Below are 18,919 nucleotides of genomic sequence, written 5' to 3'. Positions count from 1 at the left end.
GGATATTCACTCAGCACTGGTATAGTTCACAAGAAGGAAGGGGTAAAGATTTGGGGGAGGGGGTATGATATATCAATCTGTTTTTTCGAAAAGATATTTGCTTATTTTTAGCAGGGTCAAGGATGGAGTTGCTGCTTGAGCTTCACTGTGTTAACATGAAGGTTGCTTTTATATGCTGCTGCTAGGGCTGCTCAGAGAAGACATACATCATGTGACTTCCCTGTCCTACTCCTTTGTTTTTTCTTTTTACCTGTTCAATTGCTGCTGCTTTTAAACTTAGGGGTATTGGGCAAGGAGGTTTGAAAATCCTATAATAGTGTCTGCTGTATTGACCAGCTTATTGTTGCCATTGTTTCCTTATTTATCTCCTTCCCCCCTTATTTATTCTTTATTGGGAACTGTTCTCTCAAGCATGCAATAGGAGAAACTTATATTTTAACCTCTTACAACCAAAATTAATTTATTGTGGAAATAGATTGCTGATATAGTATGAAATTTTAATTAATTGAGGATTTGGACTTAACAAATAAGATGTTGCTGTTAACTTAGGATACATCTATTCCATCTACTGATAGTTACTTGAACATTTACTTCTGTTACCAGGTAACACTACCCAGTATTGCTTTGTTACTTTATGGGTGTATGTTAGCTTTATAACAAGTGAGTTCCTAAGGGGAAGAGCATCTTCGTGTCCTCCTTTTAGTTTCTCCTCTAATTATTGGATACTCAATAACTGCTATGTGACAGACTTACAAGTTAAGTGTGGAGAAGGTAAATAATTTGAATTTTATGTCATTTTACAGTATTTCATATCTAGGAAGACAGCAGACTATATACATGTTGTATGTAGTTGTACAGTTCTGCAGTACTTTAAAAACTTACAGGTGTAAAATGTAATACTTGTTAAATGTCAACATTTTATTTTGGTGAAGAGAATATTCATTTTAAAAGAATCTTGAAGTCACAGGTGTCTTTTGAACAAATAGGAACTTGAAAATAAAAGCCAGATTGATGACTTTGTTAGTTGTTTGAATAATAATATATGTAATATGTCATAAATGTAAACAAATTGATGTGTTTAATGCCAAAATAAAAGTTTTCTTTTTGCCTTCATTTATATATCTAAGTTTTTGAAATAAATGGGTTGGACTTGATATTTTAAAAATAGAAAAATGATATAGAACATATTAAAAAAATATTTAGACATTGAAAATGGCTTACATGTGAGTGGCAGTGTCAATCTCAGTTAATAGTAGTTGCCTTAGGCGTACCGAAGAGAAGGAGGTTTCATACCAAGGATAAAGTTCCTCAGTGGTCTTTAGGGTGAGTTAATTGAGAGTAAGAAGATGAAGTTTTGCTTGGTTTTTATAATTTGATAGTAAGTCAGATTATTTGGGCTGGTGTTGAAATGATAAGCAGTGTTGGTTTTTAACTTACCATTATATATGTTTTCTCTTATTAAAGGAAAAGTAATTGGGAAGAATGGCAAAGTTATTCAAGAAATAGTAGACAAATCTGGTGTGGTTCGGGTGAGAATTGAAGGAGACAATGAAAATAAACTACCTAGAGAAGATGTAAGTATTTAAAACATAATTTGCCTGTGTTGTGTGTCTCCCTCCCCCCCGCCCCCCATTCGTTTTCTGGTTGACTTACAGTACTATTTTTTATATTTTGAAAATTGTTTTAGGAAAGTTATATCCGGTGAACTGCTTATGCTTTGCAGCAGATTTTTCTTTTTTAAAAAGTTCTGTTCCTTATAATGTTGCTTAACACACTTAGAAAACAAGTCATCTTTCAGTTGTTGGCCTTGGGCTCTTGGTTGGTTTCTCAGTACGTCAGTAAAAAAGCCAATTTTTGGAAAAAAAAAAAAAAAAAAGACTGATAATCCTAACAGTTCTTTTTTTTGTACTTAGAGTGTAAAGAATTTGATATTCTAAACAAAACAGTCAGCTGTGAAGGAATTCTTGATAAGTAACACTTCTTGACCTTTTTTTTTTAGAATTTGTAAGCCCTAACCATTTTTTAATTGAAATCTTTAAGCTTTATGTTGCTAGTAATTCTGATGCCAACTTTCTGAAATTTCTTTTTCAGTCTTTTTCTTACATGTTGATGTCTTGTCCACAGTGCTGTTTTTTTCCTTCTCATCCACCACTGTAAGCATCTCTCATCTTTGTGGCTCCAGTGGTCAACTCTGTATAAGTTGCATGTCTGAACATAAGGCAAGGATTTTCCCCCAAATTATCTCCCAGAAAGCAGTACATTCACAGCTTCCTCAGTTTTGCATGATAGCTAACTAGAGAGTTTGTTTGCCTATCAGACAGAGTAAGTTTTTTTCAAAAAAAAAAAAAAAGAGAGAGACAGAGAAAATTGTAGACTTTGGCTCATAAATAGCCTCACAGCTGGTATTCGATGTTGTAAAGATGCCTATGAAAGATACCATTTCCTTTATTCCTTTTAATTAGTTAGAATGTGGAGGTAAATACACACTTAAAAACAAATGAGAGAAAAGAAATGATTTACTATTATACAAATGAGTACTTGTGGATTGATTTCATCCTACACTACTTCAAAAACTACTGTGAACCTCAAGTAATTTTAACTTATTCTTAAGCAAGCACCATGCCCCAAATGGGGGGGGGGGAATCCCATTTTTTCTTGAATTTAAGATGAGGATTAAAATCGAGGGTGTCACACTGTTAATAATTGGCACTGTCCCCATTTATACTTAATATATAAAATAATGGTGATCCATTTGGCATACAACCACTGCCTAAAATTGATCTGAAGATCAAGGTGTTTACTGGGCAAGGTCATTAATGACTCAATTATAAATTTCTTAGCTTGATATTAATATCTAAGTCTTCCCTTAGCTTGACTTATTCCCAGTTGCTTTCCAGTATTTACCATCTTGTTGCAAGCTAATTCTTCTAGGCCCTCCTTCATAAATTAAGAAGTTATTGTACTTTCCTTTGTTTGTAGTTTTGGTCATTGTTACCTCCATTTCTGTGCCAGAGTTAAGAAATTTAAATGCTAAAAGATACCAAGCACATTATGTAAATTACGAAGCAAGTTGGGATGTACAAGATAGGAAAGGGAGGAAAGAAATGTGCTTCTCACGTTTAATCTGGTTGCTGTGTAGGAATGCATGTATTATGTGTTGCTGTTTCTTCCCATATTTTAAAGAAAAGCTGGAAACCTAAACAGTACACAAAATTTTTCAATTTTCAAAACATTGCATGTGGAAACAAATCTGAAGGTTGATATTGGCTTATTTGGGGCCACCATTTCACAATTTAAGCTGTCTAGGGGCATTCCCTGGCGGTCCAGTGTTTAGGACTCTGCACCTTCACTGCTGTGGGCCTGGGTTCAATCCCTGGTTGGGGAACTAAGATCTCGCAAGCTGTGTGTCATGGCCAAAAAGAAAGGAAAAAAAAGCTGTCTAAATCCCCTGGAGACTCAGTTTATAACTTGTTTACTCTGAAGTCTTTGGTGACTCATCTCTAGCCCGATACGACCTTTCCACCTGTATACCGTAGCTTTTATTGTCTATATAATTGTGTATTTAATGATTTTCTTTAAGTCTTAAATTTTGTTTTCTGGTTTATCTTATGTCTCCAAACCAGGTTACGGAGCTCCTTGAAGTCAAGAAATCAAATTCTCATATTCTCCCTTCTTCCCTAGCATAATGAACTGTATAGAGTAGGCACCTGGTAAATATTTGAAGTCAGTTAATTAAGGTTTTTTAAGATTAGATTTGAGTTTTTACTTGTAAAAGAAACACGGTTTATGTAAAGGTTAGAATAGCACAGAAAGGTATGGTGTAAAAAATAAATTATATTTATGTCCTGTCCATGTCTTTCTCTTCCATCATGTCTCATAGATTTTAGACTTGTCAGGTTGCCTTTTTGTGTCTTCTGCTCTTAAAAATAATGTTGCAACAAAGATCCCTTGTGACTGAATGGTAAATTCCTGGAAGTGCATTTGTTAGATCAAAGGGTATATGGCATTTAAATTTTTAGCTCTTGTTAGTTTTCCCACACATTCCTCCACCAGTATAGAAAATGTCTGTTTTCCACATATTTGCCAAGACTGAGTTTTATCACAGTTTAATTAGTGCCATTCCAGAAGATGTACATGTTATCTTTCCATTTGCTTGAAAGACATTTTCTATAAACAGATTGTCCTTTGCATATTTTTTGTCATTTTTTATTACTGAAGTGTGTAAGCTTTTACATTTTGAGTAAGTTAGTCTTTTTATGTATGTGGCAAATATTTTTGCCTTCTGACTTCTGCAATTTTGTGTCATGTTTGGCAGGTCATAGATTGTTCAGAAGTGCATTTCTAGTTTTTTCCCTCCAGTTTTTTTTTGGTTTTTTTTTGGGTGTAATGTTATCAGGAGCAGGATCAGCTTTATTTTCTTCTGAGTGCTAGTTTGTCTCAATGTCACCTATTAACTGTAAATAATCAGTTTAAAAAATATTTTTAAATCTAGAAATTTCACTGAAATAACTTAGATGTAAACTCATATATTCAGTAATAATCATTTACTCTTTACTCCAGTTTTTTTTTTTTTTAATGGTTTATAATACCTATTAAAATAGTCTGTAAAATACGTGCAGTTAAGGATGCCTTTTTACTGCTCCTTTTCTTTGGAGGTAACTATTGGTTACTATCTCCAGTTGGGGGTCAAGGCATTCTGTTTCTCTTAATCCTTGCAGATTAGCTGTTTGGAAAGACTTTACCTTTTTTATCTACTTTGTAAAAGTCTTATTTATTTTTAATATTGACTTTAAATGACAATAATATTCTTACGAATTCCCCTAAATTTCCACATCTGGGATGGCATAATTCACATTCTACCTAATATTCCTGTGCTTTTTAAATTCATGTCACTAATGCTGTACAATGAGATTATTATCGGAAGGTTTATTATCTTTTCTGAGATTATGATTACCTTTAGAACAGGGACTTTATCCTATTCCTTAGCATAGATTCTGGCAGTTAACAAGTGGATGTTATTTGGAATTAAGTAACTGGATATGAAATTGGCTGGTGAGCAAATTGTTTTCTCAGCTGTAGAATTGGGATATTTCTTAAAGTGAATTTTTAATGAACATTAAATGATGAACGTAAATAATATAGTCCCAGAAATACAGTATGTGATTAAAACTTTTTAGATCTCTTTTCTTCCTCTCCCCTGTATTTTATTCACTTTGTATCCTCTGTTTTCTGCATGTGAATTTTTGAGGACACTGTCAAGACTTTCTCACTTCCTAATAAGCTTAAGTTAGAGTCCCTTGTTTCATGCTTTCCTAGTTGTAATTACTTCCTTATAGTCACTATAGCTTTAAGCTCCATGATAGCTGTGCTCTGTACTGTAGCCTTAGCAACTGTCCTGGTGCATTTCTTCTTTTTGATCTCCCATACTAAAATTCAATTAAATTTTTAAAAAATTATTTTGAAAATAAGTCACATAGTAGTTTCTTACGTAGAATAAAAAGTTAAGCCACACTTAATTCCATATTTAGAATCCAAAGTTAAGCCAGTTTGTTTAGATAACTGTTAGGAACTATTCTGTAAAATCAAGAAAATGAGGAAAGACACTGTGATTGGGTGAGTTTACTTAGGATCTGTTCATTGCCCTTAGCCAGTAGGAAGCTGTAAGTTTACTTCTTTAAAGGAAAAAAAAATCATCATCATATTCTCCTCCTCCTCACTTTTTTAAACCTTCCTCTTTTGAAATTCAGCTAAGTAAACCAGATCTGGGTTAATCCTTTCATTTGCTTTAATAACTGGTGACTACTTGCCCATATCAGTAATTTCTTTACATTGCGTGAATATTGAGAGTCTGTAGATGGTAATTCTATTAATGGTCACGAAGTACTCCTTCCATTACACACATGTTGAAAGTTTTGCTATCTGAGCACATATTATAGGGATAACCTGGCTAATGGGTTTTATTATGTTTTTAAGGAAAGCACTACTGAAGTGATATATCTAGTCTGAAAATTCATGCCAGTTTGATGGAAAATTTCTTTAAAAGTTGGTTTATATACTTAAAAGATTAGATTGAATTAGAAATTAGAAAACATAAATATTAAATACTGAGGATGTTGTGTTTTCTTACAGGGGATGGTTCCATTTGTATTTGTTGGCACTAAAGAAAGCATTGGAAATGTGCAAGTTCTTTTAGAGTATCATATTGCTTATCTAAAGGTTTGTATAGTGTTCATATCATGTTGCTCTACACATTAAACTTTAATTTTATATTTGTAGTAAATTTTAAGTCTTTAAATATTTTTGTTAATTCAGCTTCATATTTGCCCTTTCTTTCTGCGTGAGAATATTAAAAGTTTTTTGCTGTAGTAAAATGATTGGCCTCATGTACATTTTTTCTCTTTCCCTCTGTACTTTTACATTTCTTTCCATACTGTTTAAGACATGGTCACTCTTGTGTTTGATGCAGATAGGACACAGAACCAGGAATGAAGGTGGGCTTTCTTGGTAACTGATATTCTCTGAATCACATGTACTACCGCCATAGATATCAGTTGATAATTCTTAACCATTGTTTTTAATATAGTCTGTCTGGGTTGATGAATAAAGGGAAAAGGTTTTAGAAAAGAAATTCCCTATAAGTTGGATTGTCATTTTCTACTCTTCTTATTCCTGCTGTTTTTTTCTTGTTTATAGTATCTCAACTGCTCTGTCTCTAGTTATGTTTTCCTTTTAGTCACTCATATCATTGGCTGCTGTGTTAATATTTTGAAAGCACCCCTGATAATGTCATTCTTTTTTTTAAAACTCATCTTTCCAATACTCTACTGCCTTTTAGCCAACAGCTTTCTCTAGACACCTTACCTTCACATCCTGTAATGGCCTCATTCTCTGAATGACCAAGTCTGCCAGTTCATCTAGGTCAGAACTCGTGTCATTATTTTGATAGGAAAGTAGGTTATTAATAGTACCTGTCATAAATGGTACCTTACCTCATTTAGCAGAGTTTTTACTCCTTGAAGGCTAGATCTGGTAATTTTGTGTAATTATTAGCTGTTTAAATAGGTTATTTCAGCACTTGTCTGTTGAACATCCCCTAGGTTATTCTAATGCTTGTGTGTAAACATTCCCTTGAAGGAGAAGAGTCATTGTCTTTTTATTTTGAATACCTGTAGCACTTAGCATGGTTGGCACATGATGCTAAGGCATTTAGTAAATGCTTGGTGAATTGAATTAGCAAATGACCTTGTAAATTGTGTTCATTAGGAATACAGTTATACTTTGCTGAATAACTGCCCAAGATCACAGCTTTTTTCATTCATAGGACCGGAGTATAGCTCAAGCTTTGGGCTTTAAGAAGACAAAAAAATACATGTAAGATTTATCCTTTTTTGTTTTGGTTATAGGAAGTAGAACAGCTAAGAATGGAACGCCTGCAGATTGATGAACAGCTACGACAGATTGGTATGGGTTTCAGACCTTCTTCCACCAGAGGGCCTGAAAAAGAGAAAGGATATGCCACTGATGAAAGTACCGTCTCTTCTGTACAAGGTTCTAGGTCTTATAGTGGAAGAGGCAGAGGTCGTCGGGGCCCTAATTACACCTCCGGTTATGGTAAAAAAAAAAATTTTTTTTTTTTTTTTGGTAGTAGTTTCGGTGCTCCAATACATTTTGCTTATTATTGTTTTTGGGTTTTTTTAGGATTTATTTTTTATTAAATTAATTAATTAATTAATTAATGGCTGCGTTGGGTCTTCATTGCTGTGCTTGGGCTTTTTTCTAGTTGCAGCGAGCGGGGGCTGCTCTTTGTTGTGGTGCGCGGGCTTCTCGTTGCGGTGGCTTTTCTTGTTGCGGAGCATGGGCTCTAGGCGTGTGGGCTTCAGTAGTTGTGGCACATGGGCTCATTACTTGTGGCTCGTGGGCCCTAGAGCGCAGGCTCAGTAGTTTTGGTGCGCGGGGTTAGATGCTCCGCGGCATGTGGGATCTTCCCGGACCAGGGCTTGTACCCGTGTCCCTGCATTGGCAGGCGGATTCTTAACCACTGTGCCACCAGGGAAGTCCTGCTAATTATTGTTTAGTTCATCACTTTATCTTGGCTTTGAGGGCAGGAGATAGTTCTGAGGTACATGTTTTAATAGTGACAGCATGCTTTATATTAATGACAGTAAAAGGTTTGTAGTGTTCAAGTAAAAGGTTTGTGTGTAATGAAATGAAACATGTTTTTGTTAAGTTTATAGCTCATGATCATGTTTGTTCTAAATATTTAGAATAAATATATATGCAACTTGTTTTCTCCGGTATTTTCCTTGTACAATTGTATACATTTTCCAATAAAAACCTAGTGATGGTGGTGATACTACTAGGATTTATCTTTTGCCTACCCTCTAGGAAAAGTAAAAATGAAAAAATACACTAATCACTGTGCCACGATTACATATAGCAAATCTGTACTGGTTTTTAAAATATACTATATTGGTTCATTTGGCAGTTTTGAATATTAATATCTCACATCTGGAATTATTTTGTGAAATACAGCATTTCAATAATATGAGGGCTTTAAAAGTTAGAACCTAGTTAACATTTTATAAATGAACATTTTTCTAAAATGTGTTTCACTGAGAGGATGGGGCTTAACCTATGTAGGAAGGGACCAGTGGATGGTGATTGTCAACAATTCTCTAATCCTGAATTTCTCAGTTTGTCTTCAGCTTTGGAGTTGTTCCATTTTTCTGCATTTGGACTTGGATCTTAGCAGTGACCTGATTTTTTTCTTCCCTTCTATCTTTCCTTCTCTCTTCTCTTCTCTCTTCTCTACTCCCCTATGCTTATCCTAACTGCTTTGGGAAAAAATTTCATAAGCCTTTTCCAGAGTAGAAGGCATTTAGGGAAAACAAATACATGAAAGCTTTTACAGTGTGCAGATTCCACTTCCACATTTCATGTTTGACCAAAGGATCATCTAATGATGCCAGAGTTATATTAGATTTGTACTGTCTTTCATTTGTTGTAGAGTTGGATGGTCAAGTTTTCCTTCCCTTTTTTCATTACTTTAAAGTTAACCCTGTATTGAAGCCTGAAAAGAAAAATTCCAGTTACTGTGTTCAGTATGTGAAGGACTGAGAATTGAGAACTATTACAATCCTGAAAGCACATTTAATACAAAAGACAATCAGTAGTTAAATAGAAATGAAGTACATACTGAATGATTTTAGAGGTACAGATTACTAGTACAAATAATCAGATTTGGTTTTTTGGTTGACGAATTCATTGAACAATTTTATAAGCCTCTGGGAAGTCCACTTATTAACGAGAGGTCACTCTTCAGCAAAATGCTTTTGTTGACAGTAGAAATAAATTTAAATGAGAATGGTAGAGGAATATCATTTGGATTGAAGAAAGCTATGCAAATTGTTCAGTAGATGGCACTCTTACCTCTGAATCTTTGCAAACTAGTAACATTGTGTTTCTTGAAATAGCTGTTGAACTTAAAGTGGGCTCCAGAGAAATAAAAATTATTTGAATTTGGTTGTAGATGTTCTTGTCCGCTTAATAGCAGGTTTCTTAGGTGGTGAATATATATATATATAAGCTGTATAAGAATTTAACGTCTCTGAAGTTATATACATCCATTGTAATGGATGATGTCTTACAACTTTAATTGGCAGCATTTTCTTTAAATGGCACACAAAATATGACCTAATGTTGGATTTGATAAAATGTGGGGCTTTAGCTGTTAATATTAAGTTCAGCATACGTGTTCATTTAAAAGGATGTGAACCATCTTCATAAGGTGATTTTAGAAGTTTTAGGGGAAAATCTGAGTTAAAATTCTGTTAAAAACAGGTCTTTTTATTTGTTGGAGCCATTACAAATTGAATCGGTTTCATGGATCATTTATAAAGCCTTCCCCCACCCTGACTTTTTGGATTCATGAACTTATATTTTACAATATTGAGATTGGAATGATTGCAATGATTTTAACAGAGTATTTGTTTTCTGTTGATTATGCAACAAATCATAATTTCAGAGGCTTGTACAATACTATTATCTTACAGTTCTGTAGGTCAGAAATCTGACATGAGTGTCACTGGGCTAAAATCTAAGTGTTGGCATGTCTGTATTTCCTTTTGGAGGCTATAGGGAAAAATTTGTTCCTTTGACACTTCCAGCTTCTAGAGACAATCTCTGTTCCTTGGCTTATTGCCCGCTTCCTCCGTCTTATAAAGCCAGTAATTACAGAGAGTCCTTATGCTGCCATCTCTGGTTCTCTGTAGTTGAGAATGGTTCTCTACTTTTTAAAGATCCATGTGATTAATTTGGCCTTACCTGGATAATCTAGGATAATCCTCCCACCTCAATATCCTTAACCTTAATTACATCTGCAGAGTTTCTTATGCCATCTCAGAGATGTTTAATATGAAGGAAGTGGAACACTAGCCAGTTCATTAGCTTTTTTTGTTCTTGACCTTAATAGCTGTCTTTATCTACTGAAATCTATCTATGATTTAGACACCCTCTTTGAGTATCTTATCTTGAGTATTAGATTTAGGTTAAACTTAAGAAAATTGTTTTGCTTATGATACTGAGTTAAATACTACACTGTATTTCTAAAGATAATTCGAAAGGAACTTCTGTTAAAAAATGAGATACTCATCTAACTTCAAATCTTGGTAATGTTTTCAGGCAGGGTATATAGCTTTGTAAATAAATCCCAAAGTTCTGATACATTCCAAGGTTTTTTTTGATTGTTTTGTTTTGTTTTTTAGCTACTCATGAAATGGTAAACTACCCTTATTCCACCAGACCATGACATCAGTTAACAAAGTTCTTTTTTGTCATTTGGAAAAATAAGTGTTTTGATTCATTCTCTACTATGAGACTCATTTCTTAACAAAGATTCGAATGTCAGTACTAGAAGCTTGCTATATTTTTCTTAAAATGTATGTCTGATTTACCCATTCTTATATAATGACTAGCTACATCTATATTTAATGGCATATGGAGAAAAAAAGATGGATAGGTGACTTATTTTTAAAGGAGAAAGGAAGTTGGTAAGCTTGTTTTTAAACTTTACGTTTTAATCCCTGTACTTTAGTACTTAGCATTTTGTGCATCTGAAGAGCTCTTGTGTTTTGTTTTTATCATTAAATGACTATGGAGTTAATATAGTGTATTTTTAGTTTATCTTTCTTATTTGGGAGTTCAGCATAAGAACTTCAAAATCATGCAGCAAATTCACATCTCGAGAGAAAATTGATATGCATGTTGCTAGGCTTCTGGGGGCATTTAGAGGCGTAAGACAGAGCTCTCCCCTTTATTATATTGTAGACCAAGTGGGAAGTATATCCACATTGGAGAAAATAGAAAACAATACATGACAATACTTCATGATAGATACACATTAATTTTAAGGAAATAAGGGGAGAGGTCTGTTTTTAGTTTTTAGTTAAATTGGTTGGAAGCTACTTGAACTGGGCTCTTAAGGAGATAGATTTGCATGTATAGGTTTCCCACACTATCAGAAAGTAGAGTTTTCCTGTGAAACCTTTTGTAAGCTGAAAGGGCATAAAGTGAAGAAGCAATTACCTTAGGACACATCTTGCTAATAGATGCACAAAATAACGTGAGATAAAGCACAGATGCTCACTGACACAGTTCAAAACTATGTTGGCTTGATGCTGAGTTTAGTTCCTGAGGAAGGAGCTGGGGGGTGCTGCTGTCACTGTTTGGGGTGCTTGCTGCCTCTGTAACGGCTTGCTGCAAAGCAAATGCTGAAGGCTATTTTCTCTTCGTGCCTTTTTTTTCCCTAAAGCAGAAATCCTCTTTGATTTCTTTTGGCTAGCGAAAACAGGTATTTGTGTAGGTCTTTTGTAAAAGCAAAATGATGTAAAATGGGCTTCCCTGGTGGCGCAGTGGTTAAGAATCCGCCTGCCAATGCAGGGGACATGGGTTTGAGCCCTGGCCCGGAGAGATCCCACGTGCCGTGGAGCAATGAAGCTCGCGTGCCACAACTACTGAAGCCCGCGTGCCTAGAGCCTGTGCTCCGCAACAAGAGAAGCCACTGTAATGAGAAGTCCGCGCACTACAATGAAGAGTAGTCCCCGCTCGCTGCAACCAGAGAAAGCCCGCGCACAGCAACAAAGACCTAATGCAGCCAGGAAAAAAAAAAAAAGGGTGTAAAATGAACTTTAGAAAAGCATAGGATACCTCTGTGCTAAGAGGAAAGGATGAAAAAATGCCATCCCAGAACTAGCAAAGAATAGAAGTGGGAATGAGTATGATAGTGATTGGGTCATATAAATCTGACACATTAATTGTGTTATAATAATAATGATACTGTAGGCTTTCATAGAATCTTTGCAGTGTTTGCATTTTTAAAAGGTCACTATTGAATTTGGTCATTGGGATGTTAGAAAAAGTCTGTAAACTTTTAAAGTCATGCTGAAGTTTTTGTCTCACTGATAATGGCTTCAACTCCATTGATTGTCAGGTTGAAGCTGTCTTTTCTCAGAGTAACCTAAAATTTGTTCAGTGATTTCAAACGCTGTATTCTTCTAACTTAAGACATTATTGTGTGAAAAACATAATTTTATGTAGAGCTACTAAAAATACACTCCCAGTTCATGAGACCATCAATTATAAGAAATATTCTTATTTCAGAGATGTTAAATGTGAAAAAAAGGTGCCACCTAGAATCAGTGAAATAATGGTAGAATACAGTATGCAGTTAAAATACTCATTCTTCTAAATATGATTAAATTTGCTTTTAAATATTGGATAGTGGTTATTTCTTATTATATTGGGTTGGCCAAACAGTTCGCTTGGTGAGTGAATACATTGTGCAATAAAATTCTTGGTGAAAATGAAAAATGTCTTTTATTTTTACTTAAAACCAAATGAACTGTTTGGCCAACCCAATACTAACAATTTGTTAAAAACCTAAAAATGGGCAAAATTTAAAAAATATTTCCCTATATTAAGTGCATTTTCATATTGTATATGTGTAATGTTTTGTATGTTTTCTGCAAAATTCTATTGGCTATGTTTCTGCGCATCCAAACAGTTCAATTTTTAATCTATCTGACTAGGTAAATACTTTATTACTGGTATACAATATTAACATTTAATTATTTCTTAATAAATTTCAAATTCATTAACATTTTTATTTCTCTTTCTTTGGAGCAGCCAATCAGTAGGGTTATTTAAACGATGATAAGCAGGAAATGTTGAAAAATTTCACTTTTTTCTTTAATAGAAATATAGTTGGCTTACGTTTTCTTCTTTCCTAAGGTACAAACTCTGAGCTGTCTAACCCATCTGAAACTGAATCTGAGCGTAAAGACGAGCTGAGTGATTGGTCATTGGCGGGAGAAGATGACCGAGAGAGCCGGCATCAGCGTGACAGCAGGAGACGCCCAGGAGGAAGAGGCAGAAGTGTTTCAGGGGGTCGAGGTCGTGGTGGACCACGTGGTGGCAAATCTTCCATCAGTTCTGGTAGTCTTTTATATACTATGTCAGAATCCTTTCTTGGTAACAGTATAATTTCATATACGTTAATTCATTTACCAGAGCCACTCATTTTTGGAAGTTTCTCTTTTAACTGTCTGAGGAAAATAGTAGAATATATATATATATATACACACATACACATAGCAACATAAGGAAAAGCACTATAGAGTGTTTCTCAGTGAAAGTTTAGCTAGAATATTCAGAATGTTCTTGCTTAGTATAATGGGCTGGGGGGAGAATTGAGAATTGTCAGGGATCCATGGACTAGATTACATCAGGGATACAACCATAACATATTATTGTATGGCAACTTTTAATAAAACCACTCTTAATAAATTTTAAAAAAAGGCTGGATCAAATCATACTTTTTACGGGACTTTAAAGTACTCTCTAGTTCTAGTGATATTCTTCAAGTCCTAAGTTCAGTTTACAGACTTCCAGGGAAATAGTTTTTTATATTTTAGTACATTGTTCACTATTACCAAGGTTTGTAAAATTATAGTATGCTGAATTACAAAGTAAATGTACTTTACCTAGTGTTTATGATTAATGGATAAACTTAGTGTCTTTTGCAAAGATGCTAGCTTGCTAGCTGTTACCAAAGGAAACTTAGAAAGGAAAAATCGTGATTAGGTGAATTTCTTCTATAATTTGATTGGTGGAAGCAATAAATGCACATAGGTAAGATGGGTATTTTTTTTTTCTTATAAATTATATCTTAAAACCTTTCCTTTCCCACCCTCACCCCACCTTACTCCACCTTCCCTCTTTCTTTCTGGAGATGGGAGTACTAGTCAACATTCATTTCCACATTTTCCTATAACCAGTTAGAATTTCAAATTTTTTAGTATGCTTTTTTGTGTAGACTTGTTTTGCTTGCTTCAGTTCATAGTAAGAGAGTTCTATTATGTCATGGAGTGCAGGTGTTGAGTATTATTTGGAAATAGTTCATTAACATTGGCACAAAGAAGCAGCAACCACGTTGAACTCAGTTATGGAGACAAAAGGCTGTTTCGTGGAATTGATTCATATTAGCTGAATATTTGTTTTCATTTTTATTTCTCTAGCCTCTGGGCAGGATTAGCTAGGAATGTGAATGTAAAAAGTAGCATGTAATAATATACTAGTTCCTAATATGTTTTCAAAACAAGTCAAAGAGAAATGGTAGAAAGCCAAGTTGTCTGCCCATCTTCTGTTTTAATTTTTCATTGCCATTTAAAGGTTTTTATATTTGTTGTTTTTCAGGTAAAATAGTGATACAGAAAACATTTTATCTGAAGACAGAGAGGGTATATTTTTATCGGGGGAAAATTGAAGTTTCTTATCATTAATTGATATAGTTCAATATAGGTCAGAATATTCCTAATAACTGCAGCTCTCTTAAACAAATATTTCTTGCCTCTGACATGCATATAGTGCTCAAAGATCCAGACAGCAATCCATACAGCTTACTTGATAATACAGAATCAGATCAGACTGCAGACACTGATGCCAGCGAATCTCATCACAGTACTAACCGTCGTAGGCGGTCTCGTAGACGAAGGACTGATGAAGATGCTGTTCTGATGGATGGGATGACTGAATCTGATACAGCTTCAGTTAATGAAAATGGGCTAGGTATGTAAGCACTTAGGGAAAAGATATATATTATTGTATAATATTGTTAATGTATGAAGCTTTTTAAAAAAAAAAAAATCCCAAACATATGCAATTCACAAATTGAATTTTTCCTAGTGTTTACTTCAGACGAGGTAGATGGCTTTGTGTCTGTCTTAAATGTCTAGTTCTCAGAGTTGTATAGCCAAATAATTTGAAACTGGGAGGGTTTATTAAAGTACCCTTTGATACCATTAAAACAATACAAATATTCAAACTGCAAGGCACTTAATACTCTTACTGTTCTAAACCAAACTTGGGCTTTCAGTTTGCCTCTTTAAATGTTATTATAAATGACACTAATGAAGGTGTGTATACTGAGTAGGCATTGATTTCCAGAGGGCTAAAATGTCATTAACTTTGGTAAAAAAAGGAAAACTTTATTCCTGAATGATGATAATTTAAATTAAGTCTTAGAGTTTAATCAAGAGTTAAAACCCTCTTAATTTCTGGATGATAATTCCATTTTTTATGTAGTAGGAATGTTTCAAACTACAAAAGTATTTTTCCTGTGAGTAATGTGTATTGTTTTATCTTTCCTGTTTAATTAAAAGGTTCTTTCCCCTTCTTTAAATCTTTGAAGGAAAGAAGTTTTTTGTTTTTTTATTTTTTTTGCTTTGTTTTTTGCTTTGTTTTTGTCAGAATAGTTCATGGTGAACTTTGCAATTACAGATGATAGTGAAAAAAAACCCCAGCGACGCAATCGTAGCCGCAGGCGTCGTTTCAGGGGTCAGGCAGAAGATAGACAGCCAGGTAACTTGCGTGGACCTGTTGACAACACCAGGTTACAAGCATGAAAAAAAAATGTCATGTGTCTGCTTTCTAAATATATTATACTTACATGTACACCTGTGCATATACATTCAAGATGTGCATTGCATAAATTGTTTACTCAACTAATACGACTACTACTCTTAAGAAAATGCATTCTTCCTTCACACCGTAAATGTGTAGTAAACCCGTCTAATTGAACTAATGTTGTGTCTCAATTTTTTTACATGGAAATACTGTTGAGAAGACCGCTATTTTGTCCACTTGGCAGATTCTGCATTCTTGAGTTGGGGCCTGCCATCCCAGGAACTATGTTGTAGATTGTGATTGAGGTTGATTGGCAAAACTGGGCAGCTTTTGCATGGTGCCTGCTTACTATATCTGGGTTCAGCACCTCATTTTTGTGGGGTTTCTCATACCCACAGTTTAAAAAAAAAGTATAAATGAAAAAAATACTTGAAAGTGTCTTTTTCCTAGTAAGAGGAATGCATGTTATGTTTTTGTTTATTGTAGTGTGATGCCTTTTCCCTTACACCTACTAACTATTCAAATTAATAGTACTTACTTAGTTTTAGAATGTTAATTTAAGTAGATATAATTTTTAGTAACTTCAAAGAAACTTGTTTGCTGTGTCTATACTATCTTGAACATAATTCCATTTCCTTTGTACGGAGAATCACATGTATATTTACAATGAAGAAACTGTGTGCACCAGAAATAAACCCCTTTTAAACTAATCAATTTTGCATTCTTTCCAAAGCAAATTCTTGTGTTTTCCCCAAATAAAGAATGTAAATTCCAGTATCTTTATTTAGAATTTTAAGTTTAGTGGTTGTAGAGACATTTGGGAAAACTGGTTAAGGGTATTATTTCCATTCTTGGGAAAAAGAAAGTTCATGTTCTAAAGATAGTTGTAAATTTAAAAGGAATTAAATATTGTCAAAATAGAAGGTTCCAGGAAATGTTAGTTTTCTCTTCTTTTCTCTCTCTTTAGTGTTAGAAATATCTTTTAGGTGAAGAGATTGTATTTATTTTGTTTTTTGAAGCTGGCATAGCAGTGCATACCGTTTTTGGCTGTACTTTATAAATAAGGAAATTTAAGCTATTAGTAGTATGGGCTTGAGATAGAATAAATTACAACATAATTTATTAACTAGGTGGATGGTGGTTCATTACTAAGTCAAAGGACATAAAGGGAATAACGTAAAAGCCTTTGATAAAGAAGAGGAAGCGATTTCTTCATGGTATTAATCGAAACTTGAGTAATTTAGAGTTTTAAATAATTTCGCAATGATTTGTGTTCTTTACTGCATTTATTCCTGTTTTACTCTGTTCTTTGGAAGTACTGATTTCCTCTTTAGAACTCATTGCCTTTCTCAGCGTGCCCTCTGCCCCCCAAACCAACACACACACACACACCCCCACCCCCACAAGATAGGATAGGTGGAAAAAGCACATCATTTTCTCCTTTGCCCCTGGAAGGAGTTCTACGAAGGCAGCTTCTATCCAAAGTTAATGTCAACATTCTCTGAAATAAACAATTATTTAATTTGTTCTTATTTGCTCAGAATTTCTTGTTGCCCTTGGTATAAATTAAGCAGTGAGTATTCTTTACTAAGAAAAGTATGACAGTATACTGGTGTCCAGTGGATTAACTTTGGAGCCCTTAAATTCTAGAGTCCAAATTATGCTGCACAAATTGCCTTAATTTTTTTCTAGATATTGTAAGTACTTATTAATCTGTTTTGAACTTTTAAGTGTCTTGTATTATAAAGATTGGCTATAAACAGGTTTTTCTTTGAATTAACTGAGGTTATTTTTAGTTTTACCTCCCTTTGGTAGGGGAGGGGCACTGATAAATTTTTACCTTTCCAGCTAAGTGCCTATTAATTAATTGATAAACTGTATCAAAGTATACTATTCTCTGTACATAGTGGATGAAGAGTTCTAAGAATTGTCACGTGTTCAAATTTAGTAGTATGTGTGTCTATGCATCAGGGTTTCCAAGTAGCTGAGTTCTTCCAGGTGTCACTGAGGGCTCGACCATGGAAACAGAATGAATTCATTAAGGTGCTCTCCAAACTAGAATACTTCCTAGGATGCTTTTGCTTCTGTGTATGTAGATATAATGATGAAGTGGATTTGATAGTATCCCTCTCCCCAATTTTGGAAACTATTATTAAATGTATTTATAAATTCATTTACAGTGAATTTAAATGACCATTTATAAAGCTCCAAAATGAGCACACTGAGTTTCTTATAATTTGGAGGAAAAGAGACAGTTTTAGACATGAAACATCTTTATTTAGCGGTGTTTCTAAAGATGTGTATTCTGAATTAAGTTGTTTCCTTGAGATTTAAAAAAATTCATTTTAACAGTTCTAGAAAGTTCTTGGATCTTATAAAGAAAGGTGTCAGCATGTTAATTCATGATTAAGAAAAATGAATTGTAAATACAGTCCAGCTTTTTATTATATTAAAATGATTTATTTTCATATAATTTGAACCTGATGGACTAGTTCTTCCCGTACATAGTGACTTTAAATTTTAAATTTACCCGAGTTTTAATTCTTTTCGTAATTTACTTGCTCCCATAATTTAAAGTACACCGTATTCCACATAATCAGGGATTTTTCTTCACCAGTTTCTGAGGGAAAGTAAATGCTTTGAAAGGAAGAGGCTGATTATTTTGATATTTCTTCAAATCAGTGAATTCTAAGTTGTAAGACCTTGAAGAGAAAGTTCTGCAGTATAAAGTGAGGCCAGTCCAGTGTACTAGCAGACCAGAGGTAGTTTGTTGCAATTGGGTTGGCAGTAGGGTGTTAGTTTGGGTTAGTCTTTTCCCCTTTGGGTTAGTCTTTTCCCCGTATCCCTACTGCCATTGCAAACACAAATACCTTTTCAGTCAGTCCCTTGAAAGATTGGCAAGATGGGGAAAGGGAGTGGTTACTGAATTAATGGTGGACCTTTTCCCACCATGATCAAT

At 34.4% G+C, this 18,919-nt stretch overlaps 1 protein-coding gene across 11 annotated transcripts in view; it reads left to right on the top strand.

The window, feature by feature from the left end:
• Positions 1-18,919, top strand: part of FXR1 (FMR1 autosomal homolog 1) — a 56,652-nt gene that overhangs the window by 35,189 nt on the left and 2,544 nt on the right. For 3 of the 11 annotated variants that reach the window (XM_082394012.1, XM_082394015.1, XM_082394019.1), the window contains 6 exons: positions 1,465-1,574; positions 6,130-6,216; positions 7,404-7,611; positions 13,288-13,491; positions 14,923-15,123; positions 15,835-15,915. In XM_082394012.1, the coding sequence (XP_082250138.1) occupies positions 1,465-1,574; positions 6,130-6,216; positions 7,404-7,611; positions 13,288-13,491; positions 14,923-15,123; positions 15,835-15,915 (891 nt within the window). The remainder of the gene's footprint in view (positions 1-1,464; positions 1,575-6,129; positions 6,217-7,403; positions 7,612-13,287; positions 13,492-14,922; positions 15,124-15,834; positions 15,916-18,919) is intronic. The other 8 variants (XM_082394013.1, XM_082394016.1, XM_082394022.1 and 5 more) reach the window with 5 other exon arrangements.

This window comes from Balaenoptera borealis, assembly GCF_965194805.1.
Source record: "Balaenoptera borealis genome assembly, chromosome: 5".
In the NCBI taxonomy this organism is placed as follows: domain Eukaryota; kingdom Metazoa; phylum Chordata; class Mammalia; order Artiodactyla; family Balaenopteridae; genus Balaenoptera; species Balaenoptera borealis.
This window is presented reverse-complemented; position numbering and strand designations above follow the sequence as displayed.